Here is a 14,874-nt window from a genome sequence, read left to right as displayed (position 1 = left end):
TTTGGCGTCTGCTGGTGGAGTCGTTCCTGCTTCTTGTTGTGTCTCTTAAGCCTTTGTGGATCTTTTTGTTTCTCTTTATGTAGTTTCATAGTTTTGCAGCATTTTGTTGTTTCGGTGCCTCTGCAGCTCCTCTGTACTATATTTTTATTCTTATTTTTTAAGTGTGATCTTTCTTAAATCTAAATCTTTGGATAAAGGATTTTTAGCCTTTGGATGGATTTTTAAGGTTTGATTATGATACAAATATGATTTACTGTAATTCAGTTCGATTCAGTTTTATTTATATAGCATCAAATCCCAACATCAGACGCAAACAGCGACAGTGGGAAGGAAAAACTCCCTTTTAGCAGGAAGAAAGCTCGGACAGATGGGGGAGGGGCGGCTGTCTGGGAGTGAAGAATGTTTTCAGAGTTTAAAAAATGACCTCTGTCATCTTGAGGCTGGACCTTCTCCCTGTTTATGTGCTCATTATTCCCACCGTCCAGCAGTGGTGGGAATAACGTTCCCACAAAGAGATAAAGGTTTGTTTTTTAAGGGAGAATGAACGAATGAATGCAAAACGCTGACACTGTACATGAAGTTAATAGTTCAGTAATAGCTTATTGCAGGACTGTATGCAGTAATAATTTAGGGAGGACCTGAAATCACAACCTGAGCCGCTGCACTAACAATGTCAGTTCAGCTTCAGGTGTATAAAAGCAGATGTGCTATTTTCTGTCACTGTAGTCTGTAAGCTGCATGCAGGTTTGGTCTGATTGAGCCTGCAGAGATCGGTCGCAGCATGTAGGACATGCAGGGGAAGAGGAAACGTCCCACAAATGTTCCCTCTACAGGGATCCCTTTCACTGACACGAGCCCACAGCTACAGGGTGAGTCAGATCCCATTTTTCGGTAGACAGCAGCTCTGCATCCCGGGACGATTACCACCAATTTATAACCAAACGGCCGAGTCCAATTCACTTCCATTAGAGGCAGAGAGAGCCAGCGGTGAAGGCCAGCAGCCAATTTGTGGTTGAGCTTCAGAGAAAGTGGAAGGCTGGGAGAGATTAAACCTATTTGTCACTGCTGATAGTGATGACAGAAAACAGAGAGGAGAAGAAGAGGAGAAATGGAGCGAAGCTGCGGATTGTGGAGCCGGATAATTAGCGGAGCCGAGACACAGAGAGGCCACGAGACGAAGCTCTGAGACTCTGATCGCTGCGTTTCTGTGGAGAGGACGCGATGCTGGGTCACGTCTCTGGAGATCTCGTCTGATAGCTGATAGATTTACCGTGGCGCCCAAATCAGAACTGCACTATTACAAATACCAGAGCGCTGTTGAATGAATCAGGCTTTAGACGCATGTCAAACCGCTCTGTCAATGAGTGAAAGACCCGCCGAATAAAACAGTTTAAATACTTACAGGATATTACAGGTACCAGTCCAGATTCTTCCGTTTTCCTAACAACAGCTTAACTGATTTAAGACTAATGCTCATACATTCATCCTCTGACCGGATGTGTTCAGCTGCAGCTTGTCTGTCGTGCTCCTGTGTAGATGGGAACACAGTAGTTTCTTCATTTTCTAACAGATTTTATCTGTTTTGATTTTATATACTGTTTGTCTTTCCCTGAGAAAGAAGCTAGCGTATGCTGCTGCTGTAGAGATCACTGCAGAGGCTTCACAGATGTGGAGCTATCCCATAATTATGTCAGTGTTAAGTTACATCTGTGAGTCTGAAGCTACAGCTTCATTCTGCTTTAATGAGCCTTTCTAACTTCAATTCAACTTTATTTACACAGCGCCAAATCACAACGACAGTCACCTCAAGCTGCTTTATACTGTGAGTCAGACCCTACAATCATACATACAGAGAAAAACCCAACAATCATGAGCCCCTATGAGCAGCACTTTGGCGACAGTGGGAAGGAAAAACTCCCTTTTAACAGGAAGAAACCTCCAGCAGAACCAGGCTCAGGGAGGGGCGGGGCCATCTGCTGTGATTGGTTGGGGTGAGAGAAGGAAGACAGGATAAAGACATGCTGTGGAAGAGAGACAGAGGTTAATAACAGATATGATTCAGTGCAGAGAGGTCTGTTAACACATAGTGAGTGAAGAAGAAACACTCCACGTCACAGAGTCGTCTCTTGCAGGAACCCAGAACGTTAAAGTGCTCCATATTTTTATTTTCTTCCATAAAGATCGGCCCACCGGTCATTTCTGTGAGCAGGTGATTGTGTCATCGCACTTGGACGGGGCGAGACTCGTCACCCTGATGAAACCTAGTAAGTAGTCAATAAGTTTCTTTGCGTGAGTCATCGTTTAAACGAATCCGTCTTTATCTCATACCGAGGCTGTCGTAGCTTAAAATTTTTAAGTGAGCGGCTGCATCAAGATAAATATTAAAAAAGCTGTAGTGCAGGTTTGCGTCTCCATCAGGCTCAGACTATTTCATGGAAATTCATTCCTCAGTGGTCGATCCTGTCGTGCAGCCGAACAGAAATGAAGCCCATAAATGTTCCTGAATGATGAAGAGTAACAGCTCCATCGCTTCTCAGTTATTACTGCCTGGAGAGCCGATAACACTGAAGAAGAGGACAGGGCTGAGTTATTGCCACAGATAATGGGAAATAATATTCATTATTAGTGGAGCAGCAGTTGACTGATGCAGAGAAATGCTGTCAGTGCAAGTGGGTGCAAAGTGAAACGCCTTCCTCCTGAGCGGTCGGGGAGGGGCCACGCCACAAAGTGAACCCGATTCAAACAACCAATCAGATCCTGAACTGAAACTACATCCATCCACCTGTTTTCTCTCTTTACAGAGTGAAGATGATCCAGTAACATGTTATTATTAGTTTGTACATGATCCTGATACACTGACTGAACCTCGTGCAGCAGCACTAACTCGAAGTTTCCTGTGGGACTTTCTCACATCACTGTGGAGAGTTCTGACCCACTCTTCTTTACAGCGTTGCTTCAGCTCATTGAGGTTTGCAGGATTATTCATTCACAGCTCTGTGAAGGTCCCACCACAGCATCCCACACTCTGACTGCACCACTGCACCATTCTTTCCTTTTCCAGCCGTTCTGCTGCAGATCTGCTGCTGTGCTCGGGTCATCGTGGTGACCCAGTTCAGTCCAAGCTTCAGCAGACAGACGGCCTCTTGTCTGACACTAGAATACAGAGGAGTTCATGGTGCCCAAATCCTCGCCCCTCCACCACCGTGCTGTTGGTTTGAAGTGTTTGTGCACCATGGCCGAACAGCTCCGCTTTGCTCTCGTATGTTCAGATGCAACGTTGAAACCTAAACTGTCATGTTCAGTTTACAGAGCAGAGGTTTTCTCCTTGTACCTCCCAAACAAGCTGCAGTCATTCAGTAATTTTCTACACGATGACTCGTCTCTCAGCTGTAGATACCAAAGTGCAGAGAGGTTTGTCACAGATGCAGCAGACGAGTCTTTTCAGCCTTTTCTGAAGCAGAGCATCTTTCATCAGCCGCACACTCAGCCTCTCTCCTCGTTGTGCTGCTTTGACGATCAGCCTGACGTGGTCTCAGTTTTCCTTTGTTCTCCTCCCTCACGGTTCTTTTTTTGACTGTTGCTGTACTTCCTGTTTCCGATGACTCCACGCTGCCAGTTTATTCCCGTCTCTCAAGTCTCTCACTGCACTTTGGTCCTTATTTTATGTCCATGTGACTCTGCCTGTGTGAGGTGATTTTATCTGCACTGAAGCACAAAGCAAATCAAAGTTGCTGAGACCAAAAGCAGGTCCAGCCGAGGCAGCAGAGCTATAACAGTTAGGTTAATAGAAAATGGAACTGGTTGAAAAACCTTCTAATTGTCCTTTAAATGCGCAGCGATGCGACACTGCGTGAAGTCTGTTTTAAATTCCAGCTGCACGATTAACTCTGGAGCAGCAATCTGAACGAGGGTGTGTCTGCAGTTTAAATGTCTGAGTCCGTTTTTATTGGCTCGTGAATGAAAGTGGATAAGCCTCCCGCAGACGCCCCCTCTCTGCTCCCTCGCTCTGTTTGTTTTGCAGGAATAACGAGTGAAATAAGTCGGAATCATTCACATGATGCATCGGCTGTGTAACAACACGCAGATGATTATTAAGCTTTGTGCAGAACAATCTCGGTTTCCCGATTCGGCAGCTGAGCACGGGGACGGGGGACGTGGATGTCTCCGAGCTTTTCTGTCAATAGCACACTTCAGCCTGCTGTTTAAGGTTTATGTGTCTATTGTGACCAAAGCTATTAAAGCTAAATCGCCTTTTGGAAAGCTGCGGGGGACCACGCGACACAAAACCAGCTTTTTCTTTTAGCTTTTGTTCCCACGACAGAGAGTGCAACGATAACCCCGAAACACCACAGACATACAGCAGAAGAGTCCATTTAAATGTGCATTATGGTCTTTTTTATGTATTACAAACAGACTTTTTCAGTGTGTCAGCAGAACTTTACAAAAGTTCTTCCTCAACTTTTGGTCGGAAAGCCTGTGGTCTGATGTGTCACGGCCGAGCGGGCCTGTGTTTGTGGAGCCCGAATGCAGACACGGGAGAGAATAATTGTGGCTCAAGAGTTGGACGTTCGCCTTGTAATCGGAAGGTTGCCGGTTCGAGCCTCGGCTCGGACAGTCTCGGTCGTTGTGTCCTTGGGCAAGACACTTCACCCGTTGCCTACTGGTGGTGGTCAGAGGGCCCGGTGGCGCCAGTGTCCAGCAGCCTCGCCTCTGTCAGTGCGCCCCAGGGTGGCTGTGGTTACATGTAGCTGCCATCACCAATGTGTGTGTGGATGACTGGATGTGTAAAGCGCTTTGGGGTCCTCAGGGACGAGTAAAGCTCTATATAAATACAGGCCATTTACCATTTAAACAAAAAGTTTAATTATGGCTGATGGAAAAACAAAGCAACAGTAACGTGGTTTCACAGCGGCAGCACCATCACCTCACCTTAATCCAGGACTCCCTTTGTGTGGACATGTTCACACATGCAGGTCAGCTTCTCTGGTGATTGTAAACTGGCCACAGGTACGAATGTGACTGTGACTGGTTGTCTGTCTCTGTAATAATAATAATTATGTGATTTTGTTTGTAATTATAGAAAGAATTGATCATTCTGATCAGACTAAAAGATCCATCATCTTCCTCAGGTCAGTGAGCTTGAGGCCATGATGAAGCACATGCAGGAGGTTCTGGATGAGGAGCTGAGTGGTGAGTCCGAGCACCAAAAACACTCCATGCACAGACACAGAGCTGGGCGGGTGGTCCGTCCGACACGTGACACGGCTGTGCAGTAACGGGACAGCAGACACGAACGCTCATTTAACTCAGCTACACTAAAGCAGGTACGGCTGCAGGCATCATGATCATCGGCAGGTCATCAGGAGTCTTCAACACAGCTGATCTACTTCAGGCTTGTCTGAAGAAATGAAGAGTTTCAGCTCATTCGTATAAACGCTTCTCGTCTCTGGCACATGCTCAGTTTGTGCGTTTGCTGTGCTGTGAAACCGAGTTTCTATTGCACACATAAGATAGCCGTGCACACGTGCACACAGTCTGCGTGCGCTTTCCATCACGAGTCCTCCTCCCCCCGCGTCCCCAGCCTCCCTCCCTCCCCCCTCGTTCCTGTTGGCCTGGTTCAGTCACCGTCTCGCCTCGGCTGTGAAACCTGTTCGTCTCGCTCCGCTGACCTCAGAAAAAATCAAAGCCTCCACAGTTCGCCTGCAGATGAAACCTCGCTCCGTCTTTTCTGCTGCCTGATGAAACACTGTCACGAAACAGGGACACAGCCTGCAGCTTCCCCACGCTTACTGTACAAAACCAGCACAAATCCACCCAAACTGTCAGACATAATGAGTACGGCTGAATGTGCTGTGAAATGCACCAGGTAACCGTTTTCTGCTGTATCTCATTAAGCAAGAAAAACCTATTTAAAAAATCAAGACAAATTCTGAGTGGATCCAACATCAGCTGTGGATGATCTGCTTTTTATTTCCAGCTAATAAATAAATGATTATTTTTGCTCGAACCATAGACACAGAAAGCCCAGTCAGGACAGAAACAGCCAGTCTGAGCATGTTTACGTGTAGTCTATATCTTTTCTTATTCAGAGACAGCAAAGAGGAACCAGAGTGATGCTTTGAACAGTGTGAGAGGCAGCCAGCGCCTCCGGACGCTTAATTAGGCAATTATTTTAAACCATGTGTCAAAAGCAAAGAGGAGGCGGCCAACGGACTAAAATTTGAACACCATTCATCATTATCTGTAAATAGGAAAACTTAAGTCGCTGCTTCATTGCGGCTTCATCAGAGGCTCGTCTTCGTTTCCTCTCCAGGTTCTGTCTGTTTCAGTGCTGCTGGGTCTCTGAGAGTCTAAATGAGTCTCACAGGTCTGGAGACTCATTTATAATAATTATAATTTATCATTCTTAGCTTGTTTGATCTGCTGCTCACCACACACACGCACACATTTTGGACTTTTAACTGCAGTTTCAGAAGTTTTACAGCTTTTCCTACTGAACAGTCATACGACACAAAGTAATGAAGCAGTAACCCAGAGGGAGGGAGAACATCTGGTTCATCTGTAAATACAGACACGTGTGGAATCCACAGAAACACCAGAATCCTGCATGAAAGCGTGGATCGTTCACCCGACAGAGAGCGCAGTGTCACTGGTCCGGCTGGTCCACAGTCTCATTCTTTCACACACCACCCACAGCATGCAGCTATAGGTGGGGGTGGACTGTACAGCAAAAACTTCACTCCTCCCCTTTGCAGTAACTCCTCCCTCGCCCGGAGCGGGCCCTTCACCCGGTCTCAGACTCTGGGCGCCGTCCCGTCACAGTGAGCTGGAGGGCATCACTCAAAGCCAGCAGAGACGCATCATCAGCATAAAACAAACAGATGAACAGACCGCTGCTTTCCTCTTCACACGTTCACATTCATGCACCTTCCTCTATGCCTGCGTGCATTCACACACTCACTCCGATGGATGTGTTATTCCAACTCGGGGTCCGGTATCTTACAGTCAGGCATCAAAGCACTGACCTTACAGTTAGTAGATCTGTGGCTCTGCGTCCTGAGCTGAAGGTTGCTCTTCCATGGATTCAGGAGGTGTGATGTGAACCTGATCTCAGTGACGCTGGGCTGTTTGATGGGGTCTGCAGTGCCGTCGACATGTGCTTTGTGGGACAGGGCGTTCAGCCGCGCCCCTCAGGGCGTCATGCAGATGTGTGCAGCTGTGTTTATCCTGCACCACATGGCTGCTCACAGCACAAGCAAGTTCTGACAGACTTCAGTGGGTTACAGGACATCATCCAGCAGGCTGCGGACACTTCCTGATGTCAGTCATTGCAGCAGCAGGAAACAAATGTTGGTATCAAGCAGCAGCAGATGGACTCAAACAAACGTGAAAGCAGAAGAAAATATTCAGTTTTCTGCAGGTGAGTCTGAAGTGAGTTTATCAACGTTCACAAAGTGAATAAAGTCAAGAAAAATGAAATTCTGACGCTTTTTAAACAGGAGTCTGTCACTTAGATGCAAATGAAACTCGGTTTAAATGTTGTGACGTCTGAATTCGACGCACTGATATTTAAACTGCTGTTGTGTTCGTTTTATTATCAAATGCAGACACGAAGCACAAAGGTACAGACAGAAATGATCGTCTCTTCTTTCTTTATAACATCCAGTAAACATGAATAACATAGATGGCATGAATACCCCCCAATAATTTGAAGGTGACTATGTTACAGAAAGATGGATTAACTGTCACGGTGAATTGGGTTAAAGGACTCAGGTGCGAGACTCCTTGCAGAGTGACAGTGAATTTATTCACAGTGAAAAAATAAGGCAACAGTTTGAGTCTGTAATCCAAAAAGGGCAGTGCAGTGACACGGTGGCTTCTCCCCGTGGTGACAGTGCAGTGACACGGTGGCTTCTCCCCGTGGTGACAGTGCAGTGACACGGTGGCTTCTCCCCGTGGTGACAGTGCAGTGACTTGTGCCCGCTCCTCCTCCGATCCCTGGATCCTGGAGGCAGATGAGAAAAACACGCGTATGGTGACGAAAACGTTCTCTCTCCTTCACAAACAGGTATGCTAATCACGACTACGCTACCCGGTTTAGCTCGACGTTCCAGTGTTGGTTGTGACTCGACTGCACCGTTAAATAGGTCTGCTTCGGATTAGTAGCAGCCGGCGAAGCGATTACGCACAGGTGCGACGATTCCAGCTCAGGATCCTCCCCCCGGGTCAGCTGCCATTCCGTGCCACGGCTTCCAGAAGTACATGTTCCAGCATACAAACACACATGCACAGGATGGAGAGGAGAACACCACAAAGTACACACTAACACAACAAAAATTGGCAAGGCTACCGGTGAGGACCGTCTAGCCGTGACATTAACCCATACATCAAAACAAATAATGAAGACCAACAATAAAGGGCTCATTCCTGTGAATTCATATTGACATTAATCAACATTAATTAACTCTAATTAATATCGATATTAATGACATTTGCTCCTCAGTCAAAGTAAATCGATAATGCTGGAGTATCCTAAATGAAGTAATCTTATGAGGTGGAACAGCCACTGCTGGAAGCAGCTGGAGCGTTTGTGCACGGGCGTATGATGGACTACAAAGAGATTTCTTGTGCTGGAAGCTACGGTAAGTATTTAAGTAATGGTTTCCAGTGAGTAACAAATCTATCAGATGAGCCTCTGAGGGAGAATTTATCTTCTCCAGTTTTAGGAGTCCTAGGATGTCGTGTAACCAGACTTTAATGCTGGCTGACATGATTTCCACGACAACAAAATTCTTTTTCGGGCAATATTATTTTGGATACGAAGCAGAAGTAATCCAGAGGGAAATACACAGAAACAGGAAACAGGAGGGGAACGCAGCCGAAACTAATCGGACATGACGAGACGGGAGGGAGAGCAACACTGTAAAGACTAACACAGGACACGGCAAAGTAGAACAGGAAATACACCAACATGGAGACAAGGACGACTAGACGTAACACAAGGGAGGCACAAGAACAGTAAAGGAGCAGAAATACAAACTAAACCATGAAAAACCATAAAATAACAGAATGATCAGAATCAAAGAACAAAAACACTCCAGACCCAGTGAGCTTAAACTCTACACGGACAAACGTTTTGGGCCACAGCTCATTATCTTTGAATTCAGGTGTTTTCAGCCCCGTGGCCACACCTCCTGAAGCCACACCTCCCGAGGCCACACCTCTCGAGGCCACACCTCTGAGGCCACACATCTGAGGTCACACCTCTGAGACCACACCCCCTATGGGGCCACACCACCTGAAGCCAAACCTCTGAGACCACACCTCCTGAGGCCACACCTCCTGAGTCCATGCAGTCTGCCCTTAAATAAAGAAAAAAAGGTCATTGTGAAGACTCTATGTTCCTGCAGCAGGTTGCTGTAAGCACTCGTATTCCAAAGTGAAGCGTTTAGAACCAGAACTAAGGATCAGAACACACAGACTTTTTTAATAACTGAGCAAATGTCAAATTAATATATTCTAATGACTCTGATTTGTCTGTGAAGCAGGAGACAACAAACACAGGCAAACACCGAGTGCTTCATCACTGTTTGCTGTTCCTTTGGTGTTTCCATTAAAACTGTGGCTTCAGCATTAGTTGTACAAAGAGTTCAGCGTGTTTCCCCGTCCTGCCTGTCAGGTCCCTGCTTAACCAGACTAATTATTCCCTTTAGGGAAGCAAAGTAACAGAATGCAGCATCAGCAGAGATAAACAGCCATTAAATCCCCGGATATTTAGCATCCAGTGAACGGACGAAAGGCCCGGAGCAGCCCAGAGCCCATTATCCTGATTTACTGTCCAGTCATTAGCTGTTGAACAGCAGCTCAGAGTCTATCTGTGCTGGCTGGAAAACAAAAGCAGCAGCAGGTTTGCTTTTGTTTAACACGTCCGATTCAGCGTGAAGGGAAAGGAGGAGACTGCCAACATCGATAACAGATACAGAAAGGAAGGTGAAGCTGAAAGTCAGACATTAAAAGGATCTGATGGATACTCTGCAAAGTGCTTAAATAAAAATAATAGCTGAAAGCAGTGCACGTGATATTTGTTAAACGGAGCCCCTGAAGGCAAATCGTTTCTGATTATGAAATGTGAAGGAGACGCGAAAGCAGGAAGGAAGTGAAAGAAATCCAGAGATGTGAACAATAAAAGTGTTCAAATATCAGCTGGTGTAGCGCGGACCGGTCCGGACATGACGCACGGCCGCTTTCGGTTTAATGATCTCTGTGAGGGCGTCAGCTCGTCAGCATTCAGAGCTCGTTACAGCTCAGACTTCCTGGCAATCAAGAGCCTCGTTAAGACGCTGAGCTCGTTAATCTTCAAAGAGACTTGAAACAACTACCTGTGACTGAGGCGTCGCACCTTTGCTTTTATGAAAGTTTTCAGCCTGGTCATTTTCTGTGTGTGAGGCAGTATAGACACGTGTGTCTAGATTCTGGCAGCAGCAGATATCCTGCCATTATAATCCCATTAGATCACCTCCACACTCTGCTGTGCTTCTGTTGATGGAGCCTGAGCTGCTCCTGCAGACAGAGAGGCAGGAAGTGAGGAAGGACGCCAGGATCCCATCACGGTAATCTGCTGTCAGTCACTGGATCCAGCAGGAGCAGCATGAAAGGGTCACTGCGCTGCTTTTAATAGCACCAGGTGGAGGTAATAGAAATGCTTCAGACTGGATTAAAAGCACCGACCAGGGTTCATTAAAAATGCTCACGTATAGAAACGTTTCAAATTAAAGGAAAAACCCACCATGAAGAAACTTAGTAGGTGTTTGGCTTCCAGGTGACATGCAGGGCGGGGTCTGCAGGTACCTGTCGTCAGGACTTGTCGTTCAAATATTTCATGTGAGGGAAAAAATGACACATGCAGTTATGAAATCTCTTATTAAAGACTGACAGCAGAGCTTCTACAATCCTCCACACGCCTCACCGTCACAAAGTGCTGCAGACTCTGAGCCGCAGTGAGGGATTGGTCAGGTTATTGTCATGACTACCACAGGTGAACACCCCTCACAGCCACTGGTGAAGCGTACTAGGGGGTGGAGTTATGGAGTTACATCAGGTAACCAGGACACGTTTAAATTTGTGATACTGATATTGTGAAGTACGGGATGAAGAACAGGTAACTGTAGTGTTCAGTGTTAATGTTGATTTAGTCTCTTCGTCGTCTGTAAGCTGCAACATTATTCTAATAAAATCATAAGATTACCGTTCAGTGACTAGTTGATCCACGTGGTTTACTAACGGTTTTGGTTTATTGACGTAAACAAAGAAAATTGCTGAAACATTTCATCACAGCTTTTGTCCTGTTCCAATCGTGTTTAGTGATCGTCTTGTTTTCTTCAGTTGGAACTATGATGGAAACGTTGGAGGCGAGTCTTCAGTCAAAACAGAAGCTCCAGATCCTGAAACCGTACGAGTCGAGGTCCAGATTGACTGAAAGTCTTTAGGTGTGTCTTACTTTCCTCTTTTGTGTTGTTTGTCTTTAAACCAGGAGACCCAGCAGGGCCAGAGGCCCCTCGGAGCCCCGCCCATCAACCGCAGCCAGTCTGAGAACTCCAGCAGCGGAGACAGCGAGTCCTCCACCTCCTGTTAGTTTGAGGATCTGATCCAGAACCTTTTGTACTGGAGGACAATAATGAAGCACAGATGTTACCAACTTCCTTTGAGCAAGGCAGCAGACTTGTTCCTGTTTTAGCTGAACTGATTTAGGAATATTTAGGATTTCTTAGTTTTTTTCTGGTTTGTCTCCATGAAAATAGTTTTTCACATTTTTACATGAAGCAGTCGATGTGCACGTCAGACGCTGGGATAAAGTAAAGATGCAAAGTTTAGACTCGGGCACTGCAGGTCCAAGGTTCAAGTCCTGCGGGTGTGGATTTATTCTGCAACAGAGGTGGGGGACTGCAGGCCTCGAGGGTCTCCTGCAGGTTTGAGATCTCACCCTGGTCAACACACCTGGATCACATGATTAGTTCATTAGCAGGAGAACTTCAACACATGTTGAGGAGGTCATTTAGCCTTTAAATCAGCTGTGCTGGATCAAGGACACATCTCTGCTCTAAAACGTAGTCTTTCCTTCTGATTGTCCGATCAGGAAAGAGACGCCATTGACCCTCGAGTCAGCCGCTCGACTCGACCTTTGAGTCGGTGCGGACTGTTGTTCTGTTGTAAACCAGAGCAAGGAGCTCTTTTATACCAGCTGAGATTATGGTTGATATATATTTTAGGGGAAAACAGATATTAGTTGTCATGGATGCGGGTGGTGGTGTTTCCTTTAAAACATATTCGCTGCTGCAGATTCATGAAATAATAAATGTGACTCGTGAGGAAGATTCTGCTGCTTGATGAAAGCGTAACAATAATCACTAGAAAAATAAATGACGGTGTGTCATCTTCACCAATGTAAAGTGAATTTAATGTCCCGTCTTTAATCTGTCTTACTGTCTGCGTGTTTCCAGCGTTACTGAGAGGGGGCATCGAGATAATTGGTTCTGCATTTCATTACTTCCTCATTAAAGGCTCATAAAAACACAAAAGCAGAAACGATCTGCTCCCTCAGGCAGCTCAGCTCTTAACCTGCAGATCTTCTTTGGGCAGGAAACTGGCTTCAGTAAAATAATGTATATTGATGGTTTTATTATAGCATTAGAATTAAAATGAACTCATCAGAGGCTCGTTCAGCTAAATCAACCTGCTGCCTTTCAGCATCGGCTTAGTTCTTCTCCTCTCTTCAGTCTCCTACAGGCCAACGTAACTTTGGCTCCAGCTGTCTGCACACTTTTCCTCTGCTGAGTTTCTTTTTTCAAATTTTATCTATTAAAAAACTGTTTTGGGTTATCAGCTGAGATTTAAGCTCCATCTCTCCACAAGCGCCTGTGAAAGTTTAATTTAGAATAATCCAATTATCGCAGACGAAACATCATCCCCGAAGCTGCAAGCGTCGCCGCGTGGATCAGAGCGCGATACGAAGCAGATCTGCTTTTGTTCGTGCAGATTGTAAGAAACGCCCAGTTAAACAAAAACAACCGAACATTTAAGATGGCAAGAAACATTTGAAAAAGGTAAAAGAAAGAGCGAGGGCGTGTTCACAGTGGAAACTTAGTGTGAGGATGAGGTGGATTCCTTCCTTTCAAACAGTTAAAAGCAGAGTTTAACGTGCAGGCTGTGCAGCTGCTGTGCAGAGAGCACAAACACCTCCCTGCAGCATGACGAGCTCTGGTACGGACTTCATCCCGTGTTTTCTCTCATTTGTTGCACAGCAGGAAAAGTTCAGCACAGAGAAAACAAGCTGAAGTGAACTCTTGCTCATCAGCTCACTGCTTTGTCTGCTCTCTGCTGTAATCCTGGAGGAGGGCGCTGCTCCCTGCAGCTTGTTATCACCATACTTCACACATTAAGCCTCATTCTTGCAGGATTTGTAGATCTGTGAAGGGGTCGATTTTTATCTAATCCACAGTGCATGTGAGTCATTTTTCAGCCCCTCCCCAGCAGCAGCGATAAACTGCTGCTTTTCCCTGAACTCGCTGCTCCTCCTCCTCTAAATTCAAATCCTGTCTGGAGACTCCACGTCGTATTTGAAATTGTTTTTTCTGTCTCCTGTAGTTTATCAGCTCAAAGTGAACTTTGGCTTGGGAGTAACATACCTGTCAGGAGCAGGTGAGACCAAACACGGAGCTAGCGGAGCAGCTGCAGGCCTGCAGCTCAAAATACGAACAGCTGGATATGAAATGACAGATGTTGGGTTTAAAAAAAGGAAAGACAGCAAACAAAAATAATAAATATCATTATTCTGTTTGCTTCCATTCAACTTATCTGACTAAACACGATCATGGCTCCACCCCTCTGCATGAAACCCCGCCTCTCTGCTCTGATTGGATCCAGCTGGTAGGTGGATGGTTGATGGTCACATAGGTGGGGTTAATGAAATGAAAAATCCCACTTGGATTGAGTTGTCTTGTCACCATGGCAACAACGTCTTTCTCCACAAACACACAACAGCTGCTCTGCGTGGGAATTAAAGGCTGTCGGCTTCCTCGGAGCTCCTCGTAAAACAAGGAGGAAGAGGAGGTGTTTAGAAGAAGAACAGAGCTCTGTGATTACTCCTTCTGCCCTCGAGGTCCCTCGAGCCAGAGCTCAGGGTCTGAAACATTTCTCTGCAGAGGACATCAAGTTACATTACTCCGAAAAATTTGTAGGTACTGATGGATCAGCTCTACTTCCTGTTCCCTGGATATTAAATTGATTATTTTTAATGAATTATTATTTTACCAGAAGCTCCAGCGGCCTTTTCCAGTCATTCCTCCCTTTGTAACAACTCTAATTCAGTCAAGGTGCTCGAGAACATTCATTTAAGTTCTGGATGTGACCACTGACAGGCAGCCACAGCTGCTATCTTTCTGTTTAGCTTCAGCTAAGCTTATTAACCTGGCAGCGGACCTGTCGCAGGGTAACACAGAGGAACAGACAGACACGGTCAATCTGTGGTTACAGCCAAAAACGACGAGGCTTCAAAATGTGAAGCCCAACACCAGCATCACGGTGGGTTTGTCCCAGTATGATTCAGACTGACACAGTATGAAGAGTTGCTTCTTCTCATCAGCCCTGACTTCACAACCACCTTCAGGTGCAGTGACTAAAACCGACAGCTTGGATATGTTTGAAAGTGCATCAGTGTGATAGCGTCATGATTGTGTCACTGCAAACAGCAGGTGTGTGCGGTGCTCCTGGTGTGCCAGCTTCAGCACGAGTGGTCCAAACAAGTCTTTTCTCCATCACTCTGTGTATAGTCAGGTATGTGATGCCTCCTCGGCTCTGTTAGAGGAAGGCAGGTCAGGG

The 14,874-nt window shown here is 46.0% G+C and overlaps 1 protein-coding gene across 1 annotated transcript in view; it reads left to right on the top strand.

The window, feature by feature from the left end:
• Positions 1 to 12,769, top strand: part of nek11 (NIMA-related kinase 11) — a gene marked incomplete at its 5' end in the record, with an annotated part of 62,840 nt that extends 50,071 nt beyond the window's left edge. The window contains 1 exon segment of the mRNA XM_080896874.1: positions 5,130 to 12,769. Coding sequence (XP_080753000.1) covers positions 5,130 to 5,276 — 147 coding nt within the window. The 3' untranslated portion in view covers positions 5,277 to 12,769.
• Positions 12,770 to 14,874: the final 2,105 nt, after the last annotated feature.

Source organism: Rhamphochromis sp. 'chilingali', assembly GCF_963969265.1.
Source record: "Rhamphochromis sp. 'chilingali' genome assembly, chromosome: 11".
In the NCBI taxonomy this organism is placed as follows: Eukaryota; Metazoa; Chordata; class Actinopteri; order Cichliformes; family Cichlidae; genus Rhamphochromis; species Rhamphochromis sp. 'chilingali'.
The sequence above is the reverse complement of the archived record's forward strand: the minus strand, read 5'-3'. Positions and strand labels throughout refer to the sequence as shown.